At 45.5% G+C, this 26,098-nt stretch overlaps 1 protein-coding gene across 3 annotated transcripts in view; it reads left to right on the top strand.

Moving 5' to 3' along the window:
- Positions 1 to 14,473, top strand: part of DAB2 (DAB adaptor protein 2) — a 49,628-nt gene extending 35,155 nt beyond the window's left edge. The window contains exons 9-15 of one of the 3 annotated variants that reach the window (XM_061616935.1): positions 832 to 894; positions 2,249 to 2,899; positions 3,963 to 4,119; positions 6,327 to 6,863; positions 9,336 to 9,448; positions 11,146 to 11,216; positions 13,176 to 14,473. In XM_061616935.1, the coding sequence (XP_061472919.1) occupies positions 832 to 894; positions 2,249 to 2,899; positions 3,963 to 4,119; positions 6,327 to 6,863; positions 9,336 to 9,448; positions 11,146 to 11,211 (1,587 nt within the window). In that variant the 3' untranslated portion in view covers positions 11,212 to 11,216; positions 13,176 to 14,473. Of the gene's footprint in view, positions 1 to 831; positions 895 to 2,248; positions 2,900 to 3,962; positions 4,120 to 6,326; positions 6,864 to 9,335; positions 9,449 to 11,145; positions 11,217 to 12,942; positions 13,141 to 13,175 lie in introns of those variants that run through there. The other 2 variants (XM_061616943.1, XM_061616954.1) reach the window with 2 other exon arrangements.
- The last annotated feature ends 11,625 nt before the right edge of the window (positions 14,474 to 26,098 follow it).

Here is a 26,098-nt window from a genome sequence, read left to right as displayed (position 1 = left end):
ACAACCCCCCTGTTACAACAGCTCCACTGGCTGCCAGTTTGTTTCTGGGCACAATTCAAAGCGTTGGTTGTGACCTATAAAGCCCTATACGGCCTAGGTCCAGGCTGTCTTGTAGATCGTATCTCCCTATATGAGCCTGCCCGGGCCCTGAGATCTTTGGGAGAGGCCTTTCTCACAGTCCCAACACCCTCACAAGCACAATTGGTGGGGATGCGAGAGAGGGCCTTTTCGGTGGCTGCCCCTAGGCTTTGGAATTCCCTTCCTAAGGAGGCAAGGATGGCCTCCTCTTTATTGTCCTTCTGTCGGCAGGCAAAGACTTTTTTATTCCAACAGGCTTTTAGAATAAAAGGTGGTTAGGACAGTTTGTTGAGAGGTTGCTGCATTGTTTATTGCTTAATCGCACTATTTTTAATGTGTTTTTATTTATTTTAAGTGGATGTTAAATTTTAATCGTGCTAATGGTTTAATCTTATTTTAATGTAGAATTTTGAATGTTTTAATCATATGTATTTATGTTTGTTGTAAGCCGCCCTGAGTTCCACTTGGAAAAAGGGCGGGGTATAAATAAATAAAGATAATAAATAAATAAATAAATTGTGCCTTCAGGCCACTGCCAGGGTCCCTATAGAAGCTTATCTGAATAGCCGATTGATTGATTTCTCTTGAGTAGCCGTTTTCTTGAGTAGCAAGTACGTTTCTTGAGCAAACTGGACTAACAGAGCAAGATAATCTGTTCCAGCTCAAGGCTGCAGAGGTTAATAAGCATTTTAAACTCAAAAGACCTTGTAGGCTGCAGTGTATGATTTTAATTTTTGTAAACTTTACTTGCAGGGTGTTGACCAGATGGATCTGTTTGGAGACATGTCTACTCCTCCTGACCTGAACAGCCCCTCAGTGAGTAGTAAAGACTTGGCCTTGTGGACTTCATCACTGGGAAAGCCTTTAAATGAATCAACAATAGGAATCTTCCCTGTATTTGATGCTTAGGGAGGATTCAGATGACCAGAGTTGATGCAGATGACCAGTTGACTACTGGCCTGACTGAATCCTCTCATATGTACACATGAAGCCAGTACCACCCCCAAGCTAAGGTGCATAGGACTGGGTCCTTTGCCTTTTCATGCCTCATAGGAGTTGCCATGTTGGAAGGATGGCAATGGCTTAGTGCAGGGGTAGCTGCCATGGTGCCCTCTGGATGATGTTTGACTGAAACTCCCATCTTCCCTGACCATTGGCCATGCTGACTGGGGCTGGTGAAAGTTGGAATCCAGCAGTATCAGGAGACCACCATGTTGGTTACCCCAGCTTAGTGGAAGAGCATATGCTTTAGGGATTGATTCTGACATCTGCGGTGGCAGTGCCTGAATCCCAAAGTGTTCTATCCAGATAAGCCAAAGGTTGTGAATTGTTGTTGTTTAAAAAAATCCATACACATGTGACTGGGTCAACAAATTTGCATTAGGATTGGAAATGTATGCAGAAGTACCATACGCTTCTATCAAACATCTTAAGTAAGGTAGCCTACTGAGAATCCTGGCTGGATTCATGTAAACATATTGCCTCCATGTTCAGGCTTGCTACTTGGAAGCCTTTGGGGAAATTTACGACTGTTGGGCAAATACCTGTGCATGTGTTTTTTCCAAACCGGCCACCATGTCATTAGGGGTCCTATCCATGGGTATCATAGTGGCCAGTGGAGGATAGAGCCCGTTGGGACTGGAAGGGCAGAGAGACCAATGGGAGGTGGAGCCAGAGCCAGAGAGTTCTAGTTCTGCCTCTATTCTCCTCTCTGCTGAGTTCTATCATGGCAACACTGAGATCAAGGAGGAAGCAGCTGATAGCTAGGGCCACCCCCTGGACAGGCTGTAAATAAGAAGGTGGGAGCAGGCCAAGGGCATGTTAAGGTTGGTGGGGCAGTGCTCCATTTGCCCTAATGGAACAGACTCCACAGCCAGCATAAACATTCTCTCTTTACCATGGCTTCAGAACTGTCTAATTGATGCTCCTAATCTACAGAACTCCCAACTTGAAGATTGAACAGCTAGTGCAATCAGGGCACAAACGTCGCTATAGGGACGGCTGTCAAATAGCAAAAGTGTATAGGTCATAGATCTCTTGCTTGAAGAATCGCTGGAATTCATTGCCAATCTGCTTGCTCTGTGGTTTTTTCTTTTATAAACACATCAGACTCTTGCACATATCTAAAATGACTCTTCTGCTAATCCGTCTTCTCTCTCGAACCTACTAGGAGGAGGATAAAGAGATCCTGTTAGTGGATTTAAACTCTGAAATTGAGGCCCCTCCAGCTTCTCTCAAAGAGGAGGATCTTTTCTTGAATGACATCACGCCTCCCCTACCACTGTCCAAGCCGCAGCCACCTTTCTTGCCTGACAATGCTTTTTCTGCAAACCTCAGTTTCTTCCCTACCCCCAATCCTGACCCTTTCAGAGATGACCCTTTCACGCAGCCTGACCAATTGGCACGCCCCCCACTTGATTCTTCTCTGAAGCCTCCCGGTCAGAAGATGGGAACCCTTGTGACTAGCCCCACGGGGAGTGGTGGTATGAATGGGGATGTAGACTATTTTGGGCAACAGTTTGACCAGATTTCCAACCGAACTGGCAAGCAGGAAATGCAGGCCAGCCAGTGGCTGCTTGAGAGTAAGCCGACCCAGCTAGCCACGAGGACTCCAAATGGGGTGCCGGAGAGAGAACAGAACGGCTTCCCTGCCGCATCCCCAGTCAATGTCTTCCTGGAGAGTTCTTCCAAAGGATTACCTGTGCAAAATGGATTACGGCTAGACTCGGATAGCAACATCCCATTGACGTCACATGACTCTATAACGATTAACCCACCTCCCCAAAGCACCAAGCCGGGAAGAGGAAGGAGGACTGTTAAGGTGAACGTTGGTGCATGTGCAAAGTGGTGACATGCATGTTTTCCTACTTAGACTAGGTGAAGGAATTTCCCTCCCTCTCCTTGGCAAAGCCTCTGCTGGCAGAGAAATAACTTGCCTTCAGTCCTATTAAGCTGTTGTCGGCCGTAGTCACTGTAAACCTTAAACTCTGTGGCTTGGCTTTCTGTGCACATCAATCATTCTTTCTAATCCTAACTCTGTCTCTCTTCCTAATGCTGCCATGTTTCTGTAACTCTGGTAAGTAAGATGCTTAAAAGCTCGTACTGCATGTGTTGAGTATAGCTCTGGGAAATGGAAAGCAAGCCATTTGGTGTAGTTCAGTAATGCAGAACTAGAAATGGAGCATGTAAGGGATGAATGGGAACTGTTTTTTGTTTGCAGCATGCTGAGATTGCAGAAGCTCAAACACAAGATCAAGGAGAAGTTTGCAAAATGTCATGGTGTAACATCGCCCTTGCTATCTAAAACTTCTCTATCTAAATGTACCTTGTCTTGGCTACTATTCTACAGAACTGACAAGAAAACTGCAGATTGGAGATGGACAGCCTGTGGCCCTCTAGGTGTTGCTGAACTACAGTTCCCATTGTCCCTGCTGGCCATGCAGGCTGGGGTTGCTAGGAACTGGAGTCTAAAGCATCTACAGCAGGAGTGGGGAATCTATGGTCCTCCAGATGTAGGGGCCAAACTTCTATCAGCCCTAGCAAGCATGGCCATTGGCCAGGGATGATGGGAATTGTAGTTCAGCAACATCTGGAGGGCTAAAGATTCCCCACATCTGATCTAGAGGGCCACAGATTCTCCATCCCTGTTGTAACTGGAAGCCCACAATCCAGTTTTAATGAGCCAGGACTTAACTGCATCCTTAAATGCAATCCATAGAGATTCTTCAAGAAGACAAATCCATGCTTATCACAACTGGAGAAGAGCTGTAATCATTATTACAACCTACAGGGCAGTTTCAGGGGGTTATTATAGTAATCCTGGATACTGCTGAACTTCCTATATACACCTAGCATTATGCTCAATGCATTTTTTCCCTCTTCAGAGTACAGCCAATGACTTGTTTGGCTCAGACATCTTTGCTCCTGGACTTTCTGCAACAAGCACTCTGACAACTGCAGCACAGCCTTCACCTGCACAGACCAGCCCTCTAGACATCTTCCAAACAAGTGCCCCTACAGCAGCAACCATGCCTGTACTAGGTTAGCAAAGACTATTCTTTTTTTTATGGCAGGGATGGAAAACCTGTGGCCTTCCAGATGTTGTGCTAAAACGTCTGTCACCATCAGTCAGTTGACCATGGTATCCTCCTGGATAGTTGGGAATGATGGAAGTTGTAGACCATCATCTAGAGGGCCATAGGTTCCCCATCCATGGTTTAAGGTCCTCCTGTGATCAACTTTATAAGCTTGGGATGCAGGACTTTGTGGCATGTCTTTTTCTAACATAAAAATAAAACACAACTCTAGGGCATGATTTAAATCCTGCAGAGGCAAGCCTAGACATTTGAGGGCAGAACTGCCTATGTGTTCCCAATCTCACTATACTTCATTAAAGCTTCCTAGACCATCTTTTCAGGGTATAATACCCCCACAAGGTGATATACAATTCTGGAATAAAACTTCATATATGGAATCATCCATATTATGCCCCTTACAGGAACAGCACAAATTAATCTGAGCACAGCCATTTAAATTAAATGCACATGGTGGAAGGAGTGATGGAGGAGCAACTGCAAGTGCTCCTTGATGGCACTGATTATCTGGGTCCACTTCATTCTGAGTTTAGGCCTGGTTTCAGGACTGAATCGGCCTTGGTTGCCCTGATGGGATGACCTGTAGTTGGATAGGGAGTGCGACCTTGTTGCTGCTACTTGATTTCTCAGTGGCTTTTGTTACCGTTGGCCATGGTATCCTCCCAGATCAACTATGTGGGATGGATATTGGGGGCATGGTATTAAGGTGGTTCCATTCCTATCTGCATGGTGGAGTCCAGAGTAGCATTGGGAGTGCTCTTCAACCCACTGGCACTTGTGCTTTGGGGTTCTACAGGGCACTGTTTTTCTCCAATGCTATTTAACATCTATACAAAGCCACTGGGAGAGGTCATTAGTTTTGGAGCACAGTGCCATCTGTTTACTGACGATATGTAGCTCTATTTTTCCATAACATCTGAATCAGAAGAGGCTGTGCAAGCTTTGGACCAGTGTCCTAATGCAATGGAGGACTGGATGAAGGCCAGTAGACTGAGTTTGAATCCTGGGAAGATGGAGCTTCTGAGGGTTGGTGGTTCCCATGCCTGGAAGATAGGCCAGTAGCCTGTTCTGGTTGTACTCCCTCTGAAGAAAGAGGTACATAGCTTGGGAGTATTCCTGGTTTACATCTTTGCTATTAGAGGCCCAAGTGACCTCAGTGGCTAGGACTACCTTCTACCAGCCTCTGCTGTAGCAGCTGCTAAAGGTCTCTGGCATGGGTCTTGGGAAAGCAAAGATTAATGGGTGGTAAAGGGAACTTATTTGGGAGCAGGGAAAAATGTCCTGCTTTAGGAACATATATGCCACTAAGAACCACATTGCTATAGTAATACAGCTCCTCCAGCTGACCTATTTATTGAGCATTCATTGTGACTTGCTTGCACAAAATTTATGTAGAGGTTAGATTATGTCTGCTCTTTACTGAGCATTCATCATCCTGATTTGTTTGCTGGGTGTTCATACATCTTCCCTTCGATCATACATCTGGCTTTCAACTTTCAATGCTTTTTCCCATTACTTTCCTAACAAAGTCTGTTTTTTTAGATTGGTTGCGCTAAGGTGACACTTTAAGTTGATCCACTTTAATTGTGTAAACATAAATTTCCTGATATGTGCTTGAACCATTTCTGCAAAATAGTGATAGTCTGGAGGCCCCAATAATTGTACACTTGTCCTTTTTAAGATGGAGAAATGTGGACTGGGAAATACATATCTTATAGGAAAAATGACTTTGCAAGGCTTGTGCACGAAAGGTGGTGTCAAGCCCAGTGCTGCCAGATGAAGGGTTTTGCCTAAAAGGTTCTCCTTCTACCGTCACAGGCACTATGCCTGTGAATACCAGTTGCTGGGAATTGCAAGTGGGAAGAGTGCTCTTGTGCTGAGGTTCTGCTTCCCATAAACATCTGATTGGCCTTTGAGACCTGTGCATTGAGCAGGAGGTTGGACTTGATGGCCTTGTAGGCCCCTTCCAACTCTATGATTCTGATTCTAGGAGGTTGGATTAAATGGGCCTGATCCAGCAGGGTTCATATATCCTTAATGCAGGTGGATGGTACACAACATACCAATGTTCATTTTTGGTTTGTTGGTTTGTTTGTGGAGTTCTCCAATGACAGAATAGTGTAATCTTTCAATGTATGGGCTTTTTTTCCCCAGGTGGCCTGCCTACAACGGCTTCCCCAACACCAGGGTGGGGTCCCCAATCTGCAGTCTTCAGCCAGCCATCTGCAGCCTTTCCTGGTTCTGTTTTGAGTGCTCAGCCAGCCAGCTTTATTCCACCTCTTGGTTTTGGTGCCACTCCACAAGTTCCTAGCTGGAATCAGCCCACGTCGTCCTTGGGAGCCCCAATCCAGCCTCCAGCTCCTGATCTCTGGGGTCAGCCTGTACGAGTTTCTCCTAATGCGTGGGTGCAGCCCTCCACCACTGGAAACCCTTTCCAGCCCAACATATTCCCACCTACACTAGCAGCCCAGAACCCATCTATGTTGTCTTCTATAAGTCCTCCTCCTCAGCTGCCTCCCAGAACTGCACCTCAAAAGGAGTTGCCCAAGAAGGAAAGTGATGCCTTCACTGCTCTGGATCCCCTTGGTGATAAAGAAATAAAGGATGTAAAAGCAATGTTCAAAGACTTCCAGCTGACAAAGCCACCCGCTGTTCCTGCAAGAAGGGCAGAGCAGCAACAACAACAACAAGGTCTGTTGGGGGCTTCTGCGACCTTTGCCAGTTACTTCAGTAACAAAGTGGGGATTCCTCAAGACTTGGCTGACCATGATGACTTTGAAGCTAGTTGGTTGTCACTAAAGCTGGTGGTAAATCTGCTATTATTCCTTGAGGAATCTTAATCAAAGCAGTGGCCTGCCTTCCTCCACCCCTGCTGATTATTTTTGAGTGGTCTTTGAGTTTGCCTTAATCTGGGATGGGCAGAAGGTGCCCATCTATTAAAACAGGAACCATGAACCTTTTGGGGCCTGTGGCCACACTTGTAAGCCAGAGAAACTGTTATGGTCATGCCACATTTGCAAACAATTCTGTTGGATTCAAGCACTAATTTCAGTGGGAGGAAGGGTGGAAAGGGAACCCTGTGGGCACCAGGGAAGGCATCTGTCTTTACATGCATACCATAGCTGCCATATTGGTGACCTGTGTACTTCTAGATTTGCAATATATCACCAAGGATTTGACTCCCAGTTTAACAATAGCATCAACTCCTCCCCCTCCCAATAAAAGTAGGCTGCTGTAATGAAAAGATGGGGGGGATGGGTTTTTTGTGAAAGGCCTGTGGACTCTGTTCTGGTACTGCAAACAAATTCCTGGGCTGAGAAACACTCAAACATCTTATTCTTTAACTCTGTGTCCATCCCTCTCACCCACTATTTTGCCCTTGGCTCTACCTAGTGGACCTCGGGGTTCTAGGGAAAACACAGACCCCAGAAGCTAGGAAAACCAAGTGTTTGACTTGATATAAGGCAAATTCCATGTATCGTTCCTAAGTCTGCCCACCCCTACCTTAAACCATCTTAGCTGGAAGGCTTCTTGGCCGCCATTGGTACAGTGTAATGATGGGAGTCCCCAGTCAAACTTCACACATTTGCAAATTCACTGGGTGGCCTTGGGCGAGCTATCCCTCTGCTCCCCAAAATCTGTAAAATGGGGATAACATCCTAATTAGATATGAATACACAACATGACTAGAAAACTTGAAGATTTTTCTGAGAGCCTTCTTCACAATTGCTCCCATGCTAGTAACAGAAGATGGAAAGACTGCATCCCGTGTGCATGTTAGATTATGAGTTAGCAGCTATGCAAGTGACATGTGACCCTCGAATGAAAAAAGGTTGTCACTACCGATCAGGAAGATGAGGGCTGGCTCCCTAAAGAGTGGCAGGGAGTTGTTGCCCTGGGCTCCTGCTGGGAGGAAGGGTGGGATACAAATCACATAATAAATAAATAAATAAAGCACCACCCCACACACAGTAAAGTGCTTCCTTGGCTTCAGTATGCTTTTGGGATACCCAGCTTTACAAAGAAACAGAACACAGCAAGCTGCCCTGTACCAGGGTCAGGCCAATGGTCCATTAGCTCAGTACTGACTTCACAGACCGGCAGTGGCCCTCCAGGATTTCGTGCAAGGGTCTTTTCCAGCCCTACCTGGAGATGTCAGCGATTTAACCTGGGACTCCCTACATGCAAAGCAGATGCTCTACCACTGAGCCTTGGCCCTTCAACTAAATTGTATTTAGCTTTGCTCAATAAAAGGCAAGAGGCGATTGTTGGAGTAAGACCCCTTAATCGATGGTGGATTTTTTACACTGCGACACCAAGTCTGCCATCTTGGCAGAAAAAGTTGTGCCAGTGTATAGAAGTGATGATTTACTTACGTAAGGGCTTTCCTGACTTAATTAGCATTGTGCTGTCTGAGGAAGTGGCTGAAGATTTGCAACTACTAAATGTGGAAACGTTGGGTTGCATTCAACTAAAGCCTACTTGGAGTAGACTTAGTGAAATTAATGAGCCTATGTTAGTTGTGTCTATTAACTTCCTTGGGTCTAGTCTGAGTACAACTAGCATGGAATACCACCCACTGTAGCAAAGTGGTCTTTGAAGAAAAGTCTTGTCCAAAAATTGCTGTTTGCATGAGTCTGCAGTAACTGCAAGCATGTTTTTAGGGCTGCAGACACTGGCTCTTGTCAGAGATGATACCCAGTATGAACCATTTCATATTTGGTCCTTGACTTCAGGGAGCAAATGCCTACCTGCATCTGTCAATGACACTTGGGCTCCCTGTGTACACACATGCAGAGTACACTGTCTGAATTTCTAAGTGTACACAAATGAGGCACCACTTTGCCAGAGTTCCCTGGGAAGAGGGATTGATTGATAAACCACTTTGAACTGTAGCTGCATGAGGGGAATAGGAGCCTCCTGACAATTTTTGAAATGACAGTTCCCAGGATCCTTTGGGGGAAGCCACACCTGCTTAAATTGGTAGGACGCTACTTTAAATACTTAGTGCAGATGGGGCCTAAGATAGGTTTAGGTTCAAAAACTGCAACTTGTTGCACTTTTCTGTTGTGAGTGTGCTTGGTGCCAAGTGTGGCTCTGTTAGCTGTGCTATTGTGAAGCAGGTTGCTTATGGTAGTCTAAAATAAGTGTTCTGTACTGTAGTGCCACCAAAGCCTGTTCCCAGGCAAAATGCTGTGCCACCTGTCAAGCCTCCTGAAGACCTATTTGAAAACCCTTTCAAGGTGGATCCTTTTGCTGTCCCATCACAAAATTCAGTAAGTATCCAAACAAGCACCACTTCTCTCTCTCTCTGGCTTTTTGTGTGTGTGATAGAACTCACTTATATGGAGTACCGGCACACACCCACACCCCTTTTATTTTGCTGCCCATAGCAACTATTTTGTGCTCGCACTCACAGCACTTGCATCAAGGTATGAGTGCCAGCAACACCTCATTTTTTACAAACAAAAAAGAAAAGTTATGTGCATATGACTGCAAATGTGTTTGGTGTGGGAAAACATATGCCAGTGCTTTCTTTCTAGAGTTGAAACACTAAAGAGGTCATACTACCCTGTAAAACATCATTCCTATTGAAACTGAACTACCTGAGTTAACACTCTGTGTGCAGGTGGAGTATAAAAATGATGGATCTTGGCCCATGCTGTTGAAATGTGATTGCATGGTCAAAAGTGATGGGCAGCTGAGCCCTGCAGGGCAGGCTGTGAAATGAGTCTGTTGGTAAAATGGTCATATGTTGAAAACAGGATGCTAGATTAGATGAACCGTTTGATCCAGCAGGGCTCCTAACTACTAACATGCAGTGCCTCTTTAATTTTTTTTTAAAAAAAACACTAGCTTATTTTAATGCTGCTGTTTTAATGCCGACAAATCAAGTGTGCTTGTATGAATGCTAATCCCTGTGACTGATTCAGTGAAGGCTCCATGCAGTCTGTGCAGATAATTCGTGACCAAATGAATTGACAGGGGTTATACGCATGCATCATTTGTTGCCATGAACAACACTCCACTGGTAGGACTGAACTGCCATAGTAGATGGTCTTAAAAGCACTCTGCTTTCTTCTCCCTCATCCTACCCCTGCCCCCAGTATACCCAACCAGGCCCTTTACCATAAAGAGAGCATGGGAGAACAGTTGCCAAAAGTGCCTTGAGAAATGAATTGTGCAGTTGTTGCTTGCATCCTCCTTCACCTGCAGGAGATCTTTACTCTAGAGCAGCCTTTCCCAACCAGTGTGCCTCCAGATGTTGTTGGACCACAACTCCCATCAGCCTCAGCCAGCATTGCCAACGGTCAGGAAAGATGGGAGTTGTGGTCCAACAACATCTGGAGACACACTGGTTGGGAAAGGCTGCTCTAGATATTGCAGTTGGTGATCAGGGGTTGATATCCCAACCACAAGTTCCACTTAACCACCATGAGCTACAACTGCCTCTGTACTAGTTGCTGAAATCTTACTAGATGTGTTTAGCTTAGATCTGTCAACCACACACTGTCTTTGTAAACTCAGCAGTTAGGGAGTTGCTAGTGTTCATATAGTACTCTCATCGTATGATGGGACACTGCTGAGAGTACCATATGCCCCAGAAGTGCAAGTAGCCTGTACTAGAAACCAGCTCCAGCTCTCGGGAATCAACTACCAGGAATCTGGCATGGGGGTTAGGTGCACCTAATCTACTGAAAACATTCTTGTTTAGAAGACTTTCCCTGAGGTGTAACCCAGTCATCTGTAGGATATCAATTTTATATCTGGCAAAATTGTTTTGTGTTTGGAGTTTGTATGGATGGCTTTCATTGTTTTTGGAGTTTGCTGAGTAGATTTTATTTTTGGAGTTCATGTGATTTATTCTGTTACCTTGTTTCGGTGGCTTTAGAGTGTGAAGCAGTCTGTATAATAAAGTACTTGCAACAATATTTCCAGATTATGCAGAAATAAAATAATCTCTCTTCTCTAGACTGCAGTTCAGCTTCAGCTGGCTTCTGCTCCATTTGATGATCCTTTTGGAAATCCGTTTGCATAAGCAAGGTAAGTGGTTCTTAATGTGGTGAGGTGGCAGTCAACTCTCATTCTGACTAGACCTAAAAAACCAAATTGGGGAAGTGTTCTCAAAATTAGCTGGGTCCATGTTCTACGAGATAACACATTACATGAATGCAGCCTTGCTTATCCTGGCATGCTCCAGAGGTGTTGGGCTACAACTTGCCACCCTGGGCTCCTGCTGGAAATGAAGGGTGGGATTTTCTCTCCCCCTCCCCCTCCCCTCCCCCTCCCCCTCTCCCCCCCCCCCATGAACCCTGACCAGCATAGATGGGTGTTGTAGTTTAAAACATCTTGAGGGTGCCAGGAAGGCTGCATTAAATCATATTGTGCACAAACTTTTTCTTGCAAATAGGTGTGAGGAAGTGGCTTTAAGTCTCTGTCCCCATAATGTGATCACAATCTAGATTGTGGCCCCCATGCCTGGGGGGATTCTCCCGTTGGAGCAAATTATAGCTTCCCCCTGCAAAAGCAGGCGCAGGGGTCCCACTCCAGATTGGGACCACAGAGGGGTGGCAAACCAATCAAAGTCCCCTATTCCTATAACAGTCTAGGCTAGAATTCTCATGGTGGCTGTTTATGATATAAACATTTTGCACTCAAGGGCAAGCCACATCTTTATTTAGATTTTGTTGTTGTTAACTGCCCTTCAAGGGACTTCCAGAGTGGTGTACAAAAGCATGACTGAATGAATTGATAATGTACTAAAACCAGCAAACTTCAATGTGGCAAAATACAGATTAAAACCTGAACAACTATAGCAAAACCAGAAACAACCAAAAGCAATCTAAACCCCTGAAATCCTAAAATACCAAAATGGCGGGGCAAATAGATACCACTTTGGAAAAGGCCCTCTCCATTGTAGAAACCTAAGCATACATCTACTGAAAAAGTGTACTTGAAGTAGGACAACTTCAGAAGATCTTAAGACACAAGCAGGCTGGTATGAAGAAATGTTCCTTCAGGAACTTGGTCTCCTGTTACTTAGGGTTTTTATAAAGGTAAGTACCACCACTTTACATTGAAGTTGGTTGTGAATGCAGATCTTTCAAAATGTAATATGAACAATGCTGCCTTATACTGATTGGAATTCAAGTTGCTGAGCTCAGCACTAAATGAAGCTTCTGGTTGTCTTTTAAGGGCAGTCTCCTATATAAAGTATTATAGTAAATCAGCGGTGAGGTTACCAGAACATGGAACACCACGGCTAAGACTATCCCTGTCCGCTCTTGAGCCGCTGACCTTCAAGCAATAATGCTGGATCAAGTATCTCCCCCCCTTAAAAAAAAACTCGGGGGCTGTCCACCATTTTCCTGATTTAACATAACATTGTTAATGTTGCTAAGTTAAGAGATGGCTGTTGGTCCAGAGCATCTGCTTTGCTTATAAAGGGTCTCGGGTTCAGTCCCCAGTACCTCCAGGTAGGGCAGAGAAAGACTCCTGACTGAAACCCTGGGGAGCCACTGCCGGTCAGTGTAGACCAGGTGTGGAGGGCCTTTGTGCCCTCTGGATGTTGCTGAACTACGAGTCCTGTCATCCTTTGCCGTTGGCCATGCTTGCTGGGGCTGGTGGGATTTGTAGTTCAGTATCTGGAGGACCAAAGGTTCCCCATGTGAAGACAACATTATGCTAGGTTGACTAATGTTTAAGTATAAAGGACCTTCCTGTGTACCAGGTACAGTCATAATAGTATTCAATGTTATCTCTCTTCCAGCTTCTTGAAGGTTGAAAGGACTGTTATATTGCATACCATACAATCTAAAAAGTATCCCAGCAGAAAATGAAAGTTGAAAGACTGGATGTTTGCATGATGCTGTTGTTGAATCAATTATTACCTCCTGTCTGCACACTTTCAATAGTCCCATGCAGTGAGCTCCAAGAGAAGAAGGTTAGTGTGGCCCAGCCCTGGGATGCTAACCATCTCTGTCTCATATTTCTCTTGACCAGAAGCGAGTGTAAAATCAGCAAAGGAATAACTGGATTGCTGCGGTGCAAGAATGTGATGAATAACTGGATACCCAGCTGTATTGCTGTCTTCATTCTTCAAGCATTATCTGCCTCATTCTTCATCATCCACTTTTGGATCACAGTTCGTTCCACTCAGTCCTTGGATCATAACCATCAGAAGCCAAGGAAGGAATCTGCTAGAGACCAAACTGGAACTGATGGTGAACTTCAGCCCTATGTGGATTTAAGTAACTGAACACTAATGGTGTCTCCTAGTCCTTTAACCACCTTCACGTTTTTGTCAAGGCTTGGATGCACTTAATTATAAATTGGATGAGAAACTGCACAGACTAGTATTCACCTCCACTCAAGGGAAGAGAAGCATGATCGTAATTTGCAGCACTGCGTCAACTAGAACATGAAATGGTCACAAGTTCTCCTCCCAGGCTTAACTGCAAGCTTTAATAACTGAACAGAACTCAATTTCACACCCTTCCTGCCCCCCCCCCCAGTAATGTAAAGGTGAAGCCATGTTTGTATAGTTAAGAAAATGATTGAATACTTTGGCTTGTAACGGGAGAGTTGTAAAAGTGTAATGAGTTATTGTAATGTTCATGCAGTCTGGCTGTGATTATCGTTGAGAGCCATGCACTCACAACGTCTTGTCCAGGATGGTTTGAAGTGAATTGGGTTTTTTCTAAAGCATCTGGTGTGTGAGAGTATTGACCTCTAGCAAGATTCCGTTTCCATACTTGAGCCATTATTGAGAAAAGGATGGATACAGAAATAGAAGGGTATCCTTTTTAAAAAAATTAAAAAGCCAGTGAATGTACTATCACTTGTAAAATTGAAAAGCAATTAGACTTGGAACAAGTAAAAATTGCAGTCATGGCAATGAAGATATGGTATAGCTAGAACTTGATGCAGAGAGATAATGCATTAAAACAAGAGGCTTCATAACAAATTGGGCAGAACCAATGCAGGAGCAGTGTATATGTGTCTCTCCATTACAGCATTTATCAATATAAACTTGAAAATGGTATCCATGTTTAAATGGTAAGGTAAATGCACAATTGGAGATCTGCTTACTAGTAAATACTATGTCTGTAGTGACCTGTTCTGCCAGTAAGTTATGCAATCTGCTCTGTACATACTCTACTGCACTTTCCTGTAATGCAAAAAAGCTATCGATTTATGTTGTTTTTTTTCTCCGACTGGAAATGTAGGAATTCTTGGATTGTGTTACATTGTAAAAAGTAGTAAAATATTCTGACAATTAAATGTAACTTCATTTCAAATGTGGCTTGTGGCTTGGAATAATACAATGAAACTTTTTAACATGGTTTTACAGAACCTTGATACTTGTTGCTCTCATATTTGGGTGGCCTGAGCAAAGTATCCCAGATATGCAAAAGACTAGCATTGATAGTAGTACTTTCCCCAATGGGGTTGGTAAGCAACTTGGGCCTGGGTTCAAAGCACAACCTTTTGGGACCAGAGGGTACATTTTGAAAGGGCCATGGGTGCCTATCATAAAACGTCTCCCAGAAAGACATGGCATAATACAAAATGACTGCCACATGTAAAAGGCCAGAAAGACAGGACTATAAAATGGGGCAAGCATTCTCCCACCAATCAGCTGTCCTATCCAATGGGGGGAGGCACCTATATTGGCCACGGTCACACCTGCTCACATAGAGAAGCTCTTTGCATCTCTCCTGTGTTCAGAATGGATGGGAGAACGAGTGTCCAATCTTGGTGTCCAATAAGGTGTAGGCATGTTTAAGACAGTGTGCTCAACATAGGAGAGGCTTCCTCAATGCAAATAGTCTGTCAAGCACTGTGGAGGGGATATATACCTGAGACCTTCTGCAAGTGCCATAGGAGGTACTGACAGGCACACTGGCACCTGTGGGTGCCACACTGGGGATTGCTTATGCCAGGTAGTAAAACAGGTCCTTGCTCTTGAGCAATGGAGGACAAATGGACTCGGAATCATAGAGCTGGAAGGGGCCTATAAGGCCATCAAGTCTAACCCCCTGCTCAATGCAGGAATCCAATGCAGGATGAGCATCCTATATGAGCAATACGTGCCTTTCCAGAATGCTGTACAATATGCAAGGTTCTATAGTTGATGAATCTAGTTAAAGACTAAAGCCACTGTTGGGGAAGCCATGTGGACATACATGACCAGCCACTCACCAACAGTATTGTGGTTGTGGCCTTAGTGAAATGCCTTAAATGTTAGTCCCCCACAACAGTGTAGACTTCCTGCACATTAAAAGCATTCCTAAGCTTACTGTCAACTTTTTGCAGGAGAGTTTTAGTTGAAATAACATGGTGTGTAGCCCATGGGACTTAAAAGTCCATTTGTAGGTGGATGTAAACAGGGCCGGCACCAGGCATTACTGGGCCATTGGGCACCAGCCTGCCCGGCGATGAGGCTCCTGCCTGTTCTATCTACCTCTCTCTGGTCTACTACTGTGTGCACTGTATGTGCAGGGTTGCCATCAACCAAGATGGTGGTGGAGACTTCTCTAAGGGACTGACACCCCTACTGCCATCTTGGTTGATGGCACATGTGCACGCAGCACCAGAAGACAGGAGGGAAAGGTAGATGGGGCGAGCAAATAGGGAAATGGCCTAGAAGCTCCCTCCCTACAATCTGCGCCAGGGGAGCGCTACTCTCCTACTCATACTAAGGGCCACTCTGGGCCACAGGGGCTCTCAGCCAGGGCCCGACCTGGCTGCCCTTTGGCGCTGGCTCTGGCTCTGGCTCTGGATGTAAGAGACAGGAGCAGCAATGTGTAATCAAAAATATGGCTCTGAAATGGTTCAGTATGGCCTCAAACTGAGTGAAAGCATAGTTAATAGTTGACTCTGATTTCAGTTTGTGATGTGTGTGTGAAAGGCTTCTATGAAACTTAGGTAGTGACAGTGGGTATGTGGCAAAGAACAGACTAAACTGATTTGCAGTATTTTCAAGACCTTGGACCAAACATGAGCCTTAATCAAGTTTTAACTTGGGACTGCTTCAACGTTAGTGTCTGCTACTGGAAAATACACATCCCCGGAAACATGGTTTGTGCTGAGGAGTCTTATGGGCAGGAGTGCAGATGTCTGGGGTTGCAGACCCCTTACTTTCTTGGGAGCAGAGTCCAAGCTAGATCTTTGTACAAGCCAATCAACATGAAAGGGAAGCATGTCAGCCACTAAGAAGAATCCTTGTCCTTTTGTGCTCATTGGAGCCGATCAGAGTGAAAGGAAGTGATTCAGTCACAGATTTGATTTTTCTCATTAGCTAACACACAGGCTCCCCTTTCATGCTGATCGGCTCCTAAGGTGGAGGACAGCAAGGGAGACAAGGGAAAGTGGGAAAGGGTGTGTGTCTGTGAGGGGGCCTGATTATCAGGAAGAGACCCTGCACTTCTGAATTTGCCACTACACTACTGCTTATGGGGTGTGGCTCCCTGGTGCATGAGTATTCTCAGTGGGTTGTAGTCAATGCTAGTCCTACTGAGAGTAGACCCACTGAAATTAATGAACCTAAGCAAGCCGTGTCTATTGAGTAGGACTAGCACTGAATACCACCCAGTATATTTGGAAAAGCAGTTCCAATACCCACACTGGTGTCAAGAAGGGAAAGGAAACAAAATAATACACAATTGCTTGTGCATAAAGTGTTGTACCTGTCCCAAGACTGTATTTTTTGTTGCAGTTTTGCACACTGAGTGCCTGAGTAGTGGTTAGTGATGGACTTAGACTGTAGAGACCTGGGTCTAAACAGCTCCATTTGTGAGGCTAGTGTGAGTAGAAAGGAGGGTAGGTGTGTGCATGCATGTGCTGTTTTCAGGGATGGTCCCACCCACTCTGACAATTATCAGAGTTGGCATAATGCCCCCGAAGGACAGGCCAAAAGGGAGCATCGCCCTTGAGACAAAAAAGGTTCCTAGTCCTTCAAACAAGGGTGAGAGGCATGCAGGAAACGAGGATGGCTCTGCACAAAGGAAGATGCAATGGCTTTCAGCAACACCTTTATTGTCAGCTCTTGTTGCTTTTATTTAAAAACTGAACACAGGCCTGGAGCGAGACACTGATTTCATCCTTGATCTGCCAGTCTGAAATCTTGTTATAATTGCTGACTAAGATGACTGTTGCTGCATCATATGCTCATTGCCACATACCGAGTTAGTTTATTAAAGCCTAGTATCTGTGAAGGGCAGTAGCTCAGTGGCAGCGCACGTGCTTTTTACATACAAAGGTCCCTGGCATCTGCTGGGGAGAGGGGATTCCTGCCAAACCCTAGAGAGCTGCTCCTAGCCAGCATAGAACAAGGAAGGGGAACCTTTTTCAGTGGAAAGGCCGCATACCCTTCTAGGCAATCTTCCAAGTGCCCCTTGCCAGTGGGGGGTGGGGCCACAGGCAAAAGTGGGTGGAGCAATGAATGTAAATGTTGCCTTTGTAGAGTAGGCTAGCTTCTACATGCACTCGCACACCTCTCTCTGTCCTCCACGCAGGTGAGCAAGAGGCATTATCAGACTGATTTATTTATTTCTGGATTTATATCCCGTCCTCCTTCCCAGTAGAAGCCCAGGGTGGCAAGGACACATTCCGGCAAGGCAAAACCACTTGGGGTGTGAAGTAGAGCCAGTGAAGGGTCTGGCCTAGGGAGAGTCCCTATCCCTGGTGTGACAAAGTGGGGTTAGATAGATTTAATGGTCTGGCTTGGTAGAAGGTAGATAAGGGTCTGATCCTTTTAAGGATTGCTATTTGAAGTTTCTGTATATAAACCATATACTCCATGGCTGAGCTAAAGCCCTTTCCCGCTATGGCTGTTGGTGTACACAAGGCTCCTTTCTGATGCATGCTTCCTAAAAAAGTCTGAAAATCTTGCAGTGAGGGGAATTCCCCCAGCAAACCCTCCCCCAAACCCCACTTTGCTCTAGCCTGCAAAAACATGGGTTTGATGTTCTTTCCCCAGCTACCAGGTTCAGGATTAAGCAAGTGCCGCATACAAACTGCTAGTAAATGTTTAATTTTTGTTTTATTGGACATGGATTGTTAAAGAATCAAACATCACAGCAGCATCTCTGGAAAGTAAATAATCTGATTCCAAGCAACAGTTTAGTTACAATGGGCCCTGCCAAACCTTCTGTATAACCAAGTTACACTTATTTATTTATTTGTTTGTTTGTTTGTTTATTACATTTATATACCGCCCCATAGCCAAAGCTCTCTGGGCGGTTTACAGCAATTAAAAATAATAAAAACTAACAGAAACAAAAACTTATGATTACCACAGGGCTACTCTGCAGCTGGTGTGGAATCAACGTTGGAGCAGATGCATCCAGATATTTTCTCTTTGAAGCATCTTACAAGCATAGCCCAATGAGCATTGCAGGCATGACACAATGATCCAGAAGGGAAGCCAGATCTTTCACAGCTTTGACCTGTTCCAAAGCTCCACTGACTGAGACTATGCGGGCACAGTGGTGGTGGTGAAGTGCAATCATTTTGTTGACAGCCGTTCCATGGCGAAGACTTTAACATGAACTCTAGCTCAGGTTTACTTAGATCTGTCCTGATTAGGGTTGCCAGGTTCATGGCCTGAGACTGATCCTGTATCTTTAGGAGAAGAGAAGGTCAGCCCAGTGCAGGTGTTCTTGCAACAGTGTAATGGGAAAAACCACAAGGTGGAATTCTCCCTTCCCCCTGCACAACTTTTAAAGGTACAGAAGACCTCTTGGTTGCCAGGCCCGGCCTCCAAGAGGTGCAAGAACACCTGCACTTGGCTGACCTTCTCTTCTCCTAAAGGTACAGGATCAGTCTCAGGCCATGGACCTGGCAACCCTAGTCCTGATAGCTTTTCCCATGTGTTCTCATTGACCTCCATACCTTTTTATCACCCATAGCTGCCTGTTTCTCCAAACAACTGTGCAGATGGTGCCCTAAGCCCTGGCCACTGAACCTGCCCTGTGCATCTTAAGATTTGGTGGGTGGATTTTTCATCCATTCATAAGACACTAATTGAAGCTCATTCTTGGGCCTGATCTGTGCATGCAGCATGAGGCGACAAAAAGGGACTCTATCATTTCAGGATGCAGGCAGAAGATACAATAAGATCTCCCTCGTCCATGATTTAATTGTTGACAAGGGTGCCGACCTGGCTTGTGTAACCAAGACCTGGGTGGGCGATCAGGGAGGAGTTGCTCTTTCCCAGCTTTGCCCACCTGGCTATACGGTTCAACACTGTGGTAGATCCGAGGGTCGGGGAGGTGGGGTAGCTGTGGCCTATAGGAGTTCTCTCTCGCTCATCAAGCACCCTGTCCAGTTGACGACTGGTCTGGAGTGCCTCCACCTTGTGCTGGGTCAAGGAGACAGACTGGGAATTCTGTTGGTGTACCGCCCACCCTGCTGCCCAACAGCTTCCCTAACTGAGCTGACTGAGATAGTCTCGGAGGTACTGTTGAGGTCTCCCAGACTATTGGTACTGGGAGACTTCAACATCCATGCCGAGACTGCTGTAACTGGGGCAGCTCAGGACTTCATGGCCTCCATGGCAACCATGGGGCTGTCTCAATTCGTTAGTGGCCCAACACATGTGTCAGGGCACACTCTTGATTTGATCTTCACCACTGGACACGGAGATGGTGATCTGGAGGTGGGGAGTCTTTCAACGACCCCATTGTCATGGACAGATCACTGCTTGCTGAAGTTTAGGCTTACAGCATCCCTTTCCCTCCGCAAGGGTGGGGGACCTATTAAGTTGGTCCGACCTCGGAGACTAATGGATCCACAGGGCTTCCAAAGGGCTCTGGGGGATTTTCCGGCTGAGAAGACTGGCGCTCCTGTCAAAGCCCTGGTTGAACTATGGAACACCGAAATGACCCGGGCTGTGGACACGATCGCTCCTGCGTGCCCTCTCCCTTGCAGAGCTCATGCAGCTCCGTGGTATACCCCGGAGCTGAGAGCGATGAAGCAAGAGAGGAGGAGGCTCGAGTGCAGATGGAGGCGGACTCCCGACGGATGCAATCATGCCTTGGTAAGTGCTTCCACTAAATGGTATACAGAAGCGGTGAGGGCAGCAAAAAAGCGATATTTTGCTGCCACTATTAAATCATCTCTCAACCGCCCAGCGGAGCTCTTTAAAGTTGTCCGAGGGCTTCTTCATCCTAACCCTCCGGATAACTTAGAACCATCTCAAACCCGCTGTAATGAGTTTGCTGGGCACTTCCAAGATAAAATCTCATGCATCCGCCAGGACTTAGACTCCAATATTATGGCAGTTGAACCTAATGAGGTATCCGGAGCACTGTCTTGTCCTCATTTATTGGATGAATTTCAGTTGGTACAGCTTGAGAACGTTGATAAGATACTTGGACTGGTGCGTGCAACCACTTCCGTACTGGATCCTTGCCCCTCTTGGCTAGTGAAAGCTGCCAGGGTTGGAACTGCCGGCTGGGCCAGGGAAGTGATAAATGCCTCCTTGAGAGAGGGAGTGGTCCCCTGCTGTCTGAAAGAGGCGGTGGTGACACCACTCCTGAAGAAACCTTCTTTGGACCCAGATAATCTGAACAACTATAGACCGGTTGCGAACATCCCATTTTTGGGCAAGGTTCTACAGCGTGTGGTTGCCGGACTTCCCAGAAGGATTGCTCCGCCTGTGGCTGCCTCTGAGATGAGCTCTGTCTCAGAGGAAGCTTTTTTCAGTTTAAAATCAGTCAAAAGGGAACTTTGACTGGTATAAATGTTCTCCCAGGCAAGGGTGAACCGAAGATTATCCACAGAAACTTCGTTAGGCTGTAGGTGGCTGGAATCGATCAGGAATTCCCTGGGAAAAGAAGGCATACCTAGCAGCCGAGGACGGAGTTAGGACTTCCAGCAAGCTGGGCTGAAAAAAGCGAGACCTTTTTTCTTTTAAACGATCCACAACGGGCAAGCTTTCTTCTGTCTAATCTTATCATTTGGCTTAAATTACTACAGTAAAAGAGATTTGTTTAAGAATCAGAAATCAAGATACCTGGGTGAGTTACACTTCTCTCTTTTATACAAGGAATTAAGGAGGAGGAAAGAAAATTTAAAAAGCTTATCTTATTTTTTATGGCAAAAAGCTGGCCTGAATTTGGAAACTATAAAGATTAAAATGGATGAGGGGCAATTTACCCGAAGAGAAAATCTGATCTAGATGATTATTTGATTGATATATGTCTGGGACTACTTTTTCTTGGACTACTTTCTTTAGACGAATCTGCTGTTTGTGTATGTTACTAATTGTTCGGCACTGTGAATGCAAATTTGTTTTGCATTCTTGGACGTGCGGGAGATAAGAACTGTGCTGGCCAGATGATGTCAACAGGCCTGGAATATTAACTCCCTTATTGCTGGAAAAAGAAGCAAATTACTCTTTGCTTGGGAATTGTGGCTATATTGGAAATTTGAAGGGTTCTTTCTTCGGCTTTAAGAATGACAATCAAAGAAGTGACAGAGACCCTGGATGTATCCCTGGAAGGGTTTTCCCCTCTGGATATGTTTCAGAAGATAATGGATGAGATTAAGATAACGAAACAAGAACTGGGACAGAGTAGACAAGAGATGGCAACTGAATTTGGTAAAGTGAAACAGGAGCTGAAAGAAATAAAGGATTATATGAGAAAAGGAGCAGATGGACAAGCAATAGAAGATGAAAAAAATTAAAGGGAAGGAGCAAATTCTGGAGATTGGATCAGATATAAAATGTGGAATTGGAAAAAGATTTGGACTTTATGGCAAAAATTAAAGGGAGGATGCAAGTCCTGGAGATTGGAACAGATATATCAAGTGTGGAACTGGAAAAATATTTGGAGTTTGTGGATCCTGGAGATAAAGATTACTGTTTGGAATTCGGCGTTGTCCCTGGAGAAATTGATGAAGATATCAGAGATAAAGTTATCAATGTTTCGATGGAATTTCTGGACTGGAATGATTTGATGGAACTTGAAAAAGAGAAAATTTATAGAATTAATTCCAGATATGTGACAATGGAAAAACTCTCAAGAGATGTGCTAGTGCATTTCGTAAAAAAGAGGAACAGAGATATGACTTTACAACAATATTTCAGCAACACATTCAGAATTGACGGCAAGGAAATATTTGTGATGAAAGAAATTCCCATCAGACTCTTACTATATGACTATGACAGCAAGATTATTATGGGTGCAAGGATGGAAGTTGGAAGATGGAATTAACACTGATAATGGGAAAATGGCTATTGAAATTACTGGGCCTAGCAGACTTGATGAGATGGATTAATTGACATGTTTATTTGGAGAAAAATCGATGGATATATTTCTCAAGGAGTGGAAACCTCTCTTTGACTTTTTGCGGAAAGAATAAAGTGATGTTAATGAGATTTGATGATTAATTAAGATAACTACTGGAGGAAAGTGATTTTGTAATATATTAAGAGACAGGTTTGTTATATATCATAGACCTATAACTGATCTGCGACAAATAAGAAGTCAACATTTTATTTTATTGTTTAATCTGTTTCTTTTTTGTTTTGTTTTGTTTTGTGTTTGAAAATTTGAATAAAATTAATGATAAAAAAATAGAGCGTGTGGTTGCCAACCAGCTCCAAGTACTCTTATGAAACCGATTATCTTGATCCATTTCAATCCGGTTTTAGACCTGGTTTCGGCACTGAAACAGCCTTGGTCGCCCTGTATGATGACCTATGTCGGGAGAGGGACGGGGGGAGTGTAACCCTGTTGATTCTGCTTGACCTCTCAGCTGCTTTTGATACCATCGACCATGATATCCTTCTGGAGAGACTCACAGAATTGGGAGTTGGAGGTACCACTTGGCAGTGGCTCCGCTCCTATTTGGTGGATCGTCTCCAGAAGGTAGGGCTTGGGGAACATTACTCGATGCCCTGGACTCTCCATTGTGGAGTCCCGCAGGGATCGGTTCTGTCCCCTATGCTCTTTAACATCTATATGCCGATCTGGCATGCATTACCGAAACCTGGGTGAGCGATCTGGGAGGTATTAATCTCTCCCAGTTGTGCCCACCTGGGTATTCGGTTCAGCATCTAGGTAGATCCGAGAGTCGGGGAGGGGGAATCGCTGTGGTCTATAGAAGTTCCATCTCTCTTGTTAGGCACCCCATCCAAGTGGCTAATGGCCTGGAGTGTCTGCACATTATGTTGGGCCAGCGAGACAGACTGGGAATACTGTTGGTGTACCGTCCACCCTGCTGCCCAACAGCTTCCCTAACTGAGCTGACAGAGGTGGTCTCGGACTTGGTGTTGCGATCTCCCAAACTTTTGGTATTGGGGGATCTCAACATTCATGCCGAGACCGCCTTGTCTGGAGCAGCTCAGGACTTCATGACCTCCATGACAGCCATGGGGCTGTCTCAATTTGTTACTGGCCCGACGCATGTGTCAGGACATACTCTAGACTTGATTTTTGCCACTGAAATGGGGGAAGGTGATCTGGGAGTGAGGAATCTTACATCTATTCCTTTGTCATGGACAGATCATCGCCTCTTGAGATTTAGACTCACATCGTCTTCTCCCCTCTGCAAGGGTGGAGGACCAATTAAGATGGTCCGTCCCTGGAGACTAATGAATCCTGAAGGATTTCAGAGGGCTCTGGGGGATTTCCCGGCTGATAAAACTGACGATCCTGTCGAAACCCTGGTCACTCTGTGGAATACGGAAATGACCCGGGCAGTTGACACAATTGCCCCGGTGCGCCCTCTCCATTGCAGAGCTCAATTGGCTCCTTGGTTTACCGAGGAGCTAGGAGTGATGAAGCAAGAAAGGAGATGGTTGGAGGGTAAATGGAGATGAACTCCCGACGGCTGTAATTATGCACTTGTGAAGGCCTCCACGAAACGCTATGTGAAGGCGGTGAGGATGGCGAAGAAGCAATACTTCACTACCTCCATTCAGTCATCTTGTAACCGCCCAGCGGAACTTTATAAGGTTGTCCGGAGACTTTTACACTCTGGTTCTCCGGACGCAATATTACCATCAATGGCCTGCTGTGAGGGGTTTGCGAGGCATTTTCAAGACAAGATCATAAACATCCGTCGGGACCTTGACTCCAATATTGTAACAGTTGAATCTAATGAGGTGTCCAGAACACAGTCTTGTCCTGTTTTATTGGATGAGTTTCAGTTGGTACAGCTCGAGGATGTGGACAAGGTGCTTGGACAGATACGGGCGACCACTTCCGCTCTGGACCCTTGCCCCTCGTGGCTAATAAAAGCTAGCAGAAATGGAACGGCCGGCTGGGCCAAGGAGGTGATTAATGCCTCGTTACGAGAGGTAGTGGTCCCACCTTGCCTGAAACAGGCGATAGTGAGACCGCTCCTAAAAAAGCCCTCCTTGGACCCTGATAACTTTAACAACTATAGGCCGGTAGCAAATGTTCCATTTCTGGGCAAGGTTCTAGAGTGTGTGGTCGCTCGCCAACTCCAGGCTCTCTTGGATGAAACTGATTATCTGGATCCATTTCAATCCGGCTTTCGGCCGGGGTTTGGTACAGAAACAGCCTTGGTCGCCCTGTATGATGACCTCTGTCGGGAGAAAGACAGAGGGAGTGTAACTCTGTTGGTTCTCCTTGATCTCTCAGCAGCTTTTGATACCATCGACCATGGTATCCTTCTGGGGCGACTCGCGGATTTAGGAGTTGGAGGCACTGCTTGGCGGTGGCTGTGCTCCTATCTTGGGAATCGTCTCCAGAAGGTGATGCTTGGGGAGCACTACTCGAGTCCCTGGGTGCTCCAGTATGGGGTCCCGCAGGGCTCAGTTCTGTCCCCCATGCTTTTTAATATCTATATGAAGCCGCTGGGTGAGGTCATCAGGAGTTATGGAGTGCGTTTCCAGCAATATGCTGATGATACGCAGCTCTATTTCTCCTTTTCATCTTCCTCAGGTGAGGCTGTTGCTGTACTGAACCGCTGCCTAGCCGCGATAATGGACTGGATGAGAGCGAACAAACTAAAACTCAATCCTGACAAGACTGAGATGCTGTTGGTTGGGGGGCCCTCTGCTCAGATGGTTGATATCAGACCTGCCCTAGATGGGGTTACACTCCCCCTAAAGGAACAGGTCCGTAGTTTGGGGATCTTATTAGATCCGCTTCTGTCACTTGAGGCTCAGGTAGCCTCGGTGGCATGAAATGCGTTTTACCAGCTTCGGCTGGTAGCCCAACTATGACCCTATCTGGACAGGGAGAACCTAGCCTCAGTTATTCACGCTCTGGTAACCTTCAGATTGGATTACTGTAATGCTCTCTACGTAGGGTTACCTTTGAAAACGATTCGGAAACTTCAGCTAGTGCAGAATGCTGCGGCCAGAGTTCTTACTGGGACGAGGAAATTCGACCACATAACACCTATTCTGGCCCAACTGCGCTGGCTTCCAATATGTTTCCGGGCCAGATTCAAAGTGTTGGTCCTTACCTATAAAGCCCTTAACGGCACTGGACCGCAATATCTGATGGAACGCCTCTCTCGCTATGTTCCTACCCGTTCACTCTGCTCGACGTCTAAGGCCCTTCTCTGGGTCCCAACCCATACAGAGGCCCGGAGAACAGTAATAAGATCTAGGGCCTTTTCGGTGGTGGCCCCCGAATTATGGAATGCCCTCCCAGATGAGATACGCCTGGCGCCTTCCCTGTCATCTTTCCGGCGCCAGGTAAAAACCCACCTCTTCACCCAGGCATTTTAATGTATTTTATGCTTTTAATTTTATTTATTTTATTTCTTGTTTTCTTTTACTTTGTTTATATAATGTTTTATATTGTCTGTGCAATACACACTTGCTGTATTTTAAATATTGTGGTTTTATCATGTTGTACACTGCCCTGGGAGCTGCCAGCTATAGGGCGGTTTAGAAATGCAACTAAATAAAAATAAATAAAATATATGAA

Source organism: Rhineura floridana, chromosome 1 (genome assembly GCF_030035675.1).
Source record: "Rhineura floridana isolate rRhiFlo1 chromosome 1, rRhiFlo1.hap2, whole genome shotgun sequence".
NCBI classification, from domain to species: domain Eukaryota; kingdom Metazoa; phylum Chordata; class Lepidosauria; order Squamata; family Rhineuridae; genus Rhineura; species Rhineura floridana.
Note: the sequence above shows the minus strand (reverse complement) of the source record. Positions and strands in the feature narration are given on the sequence as shown.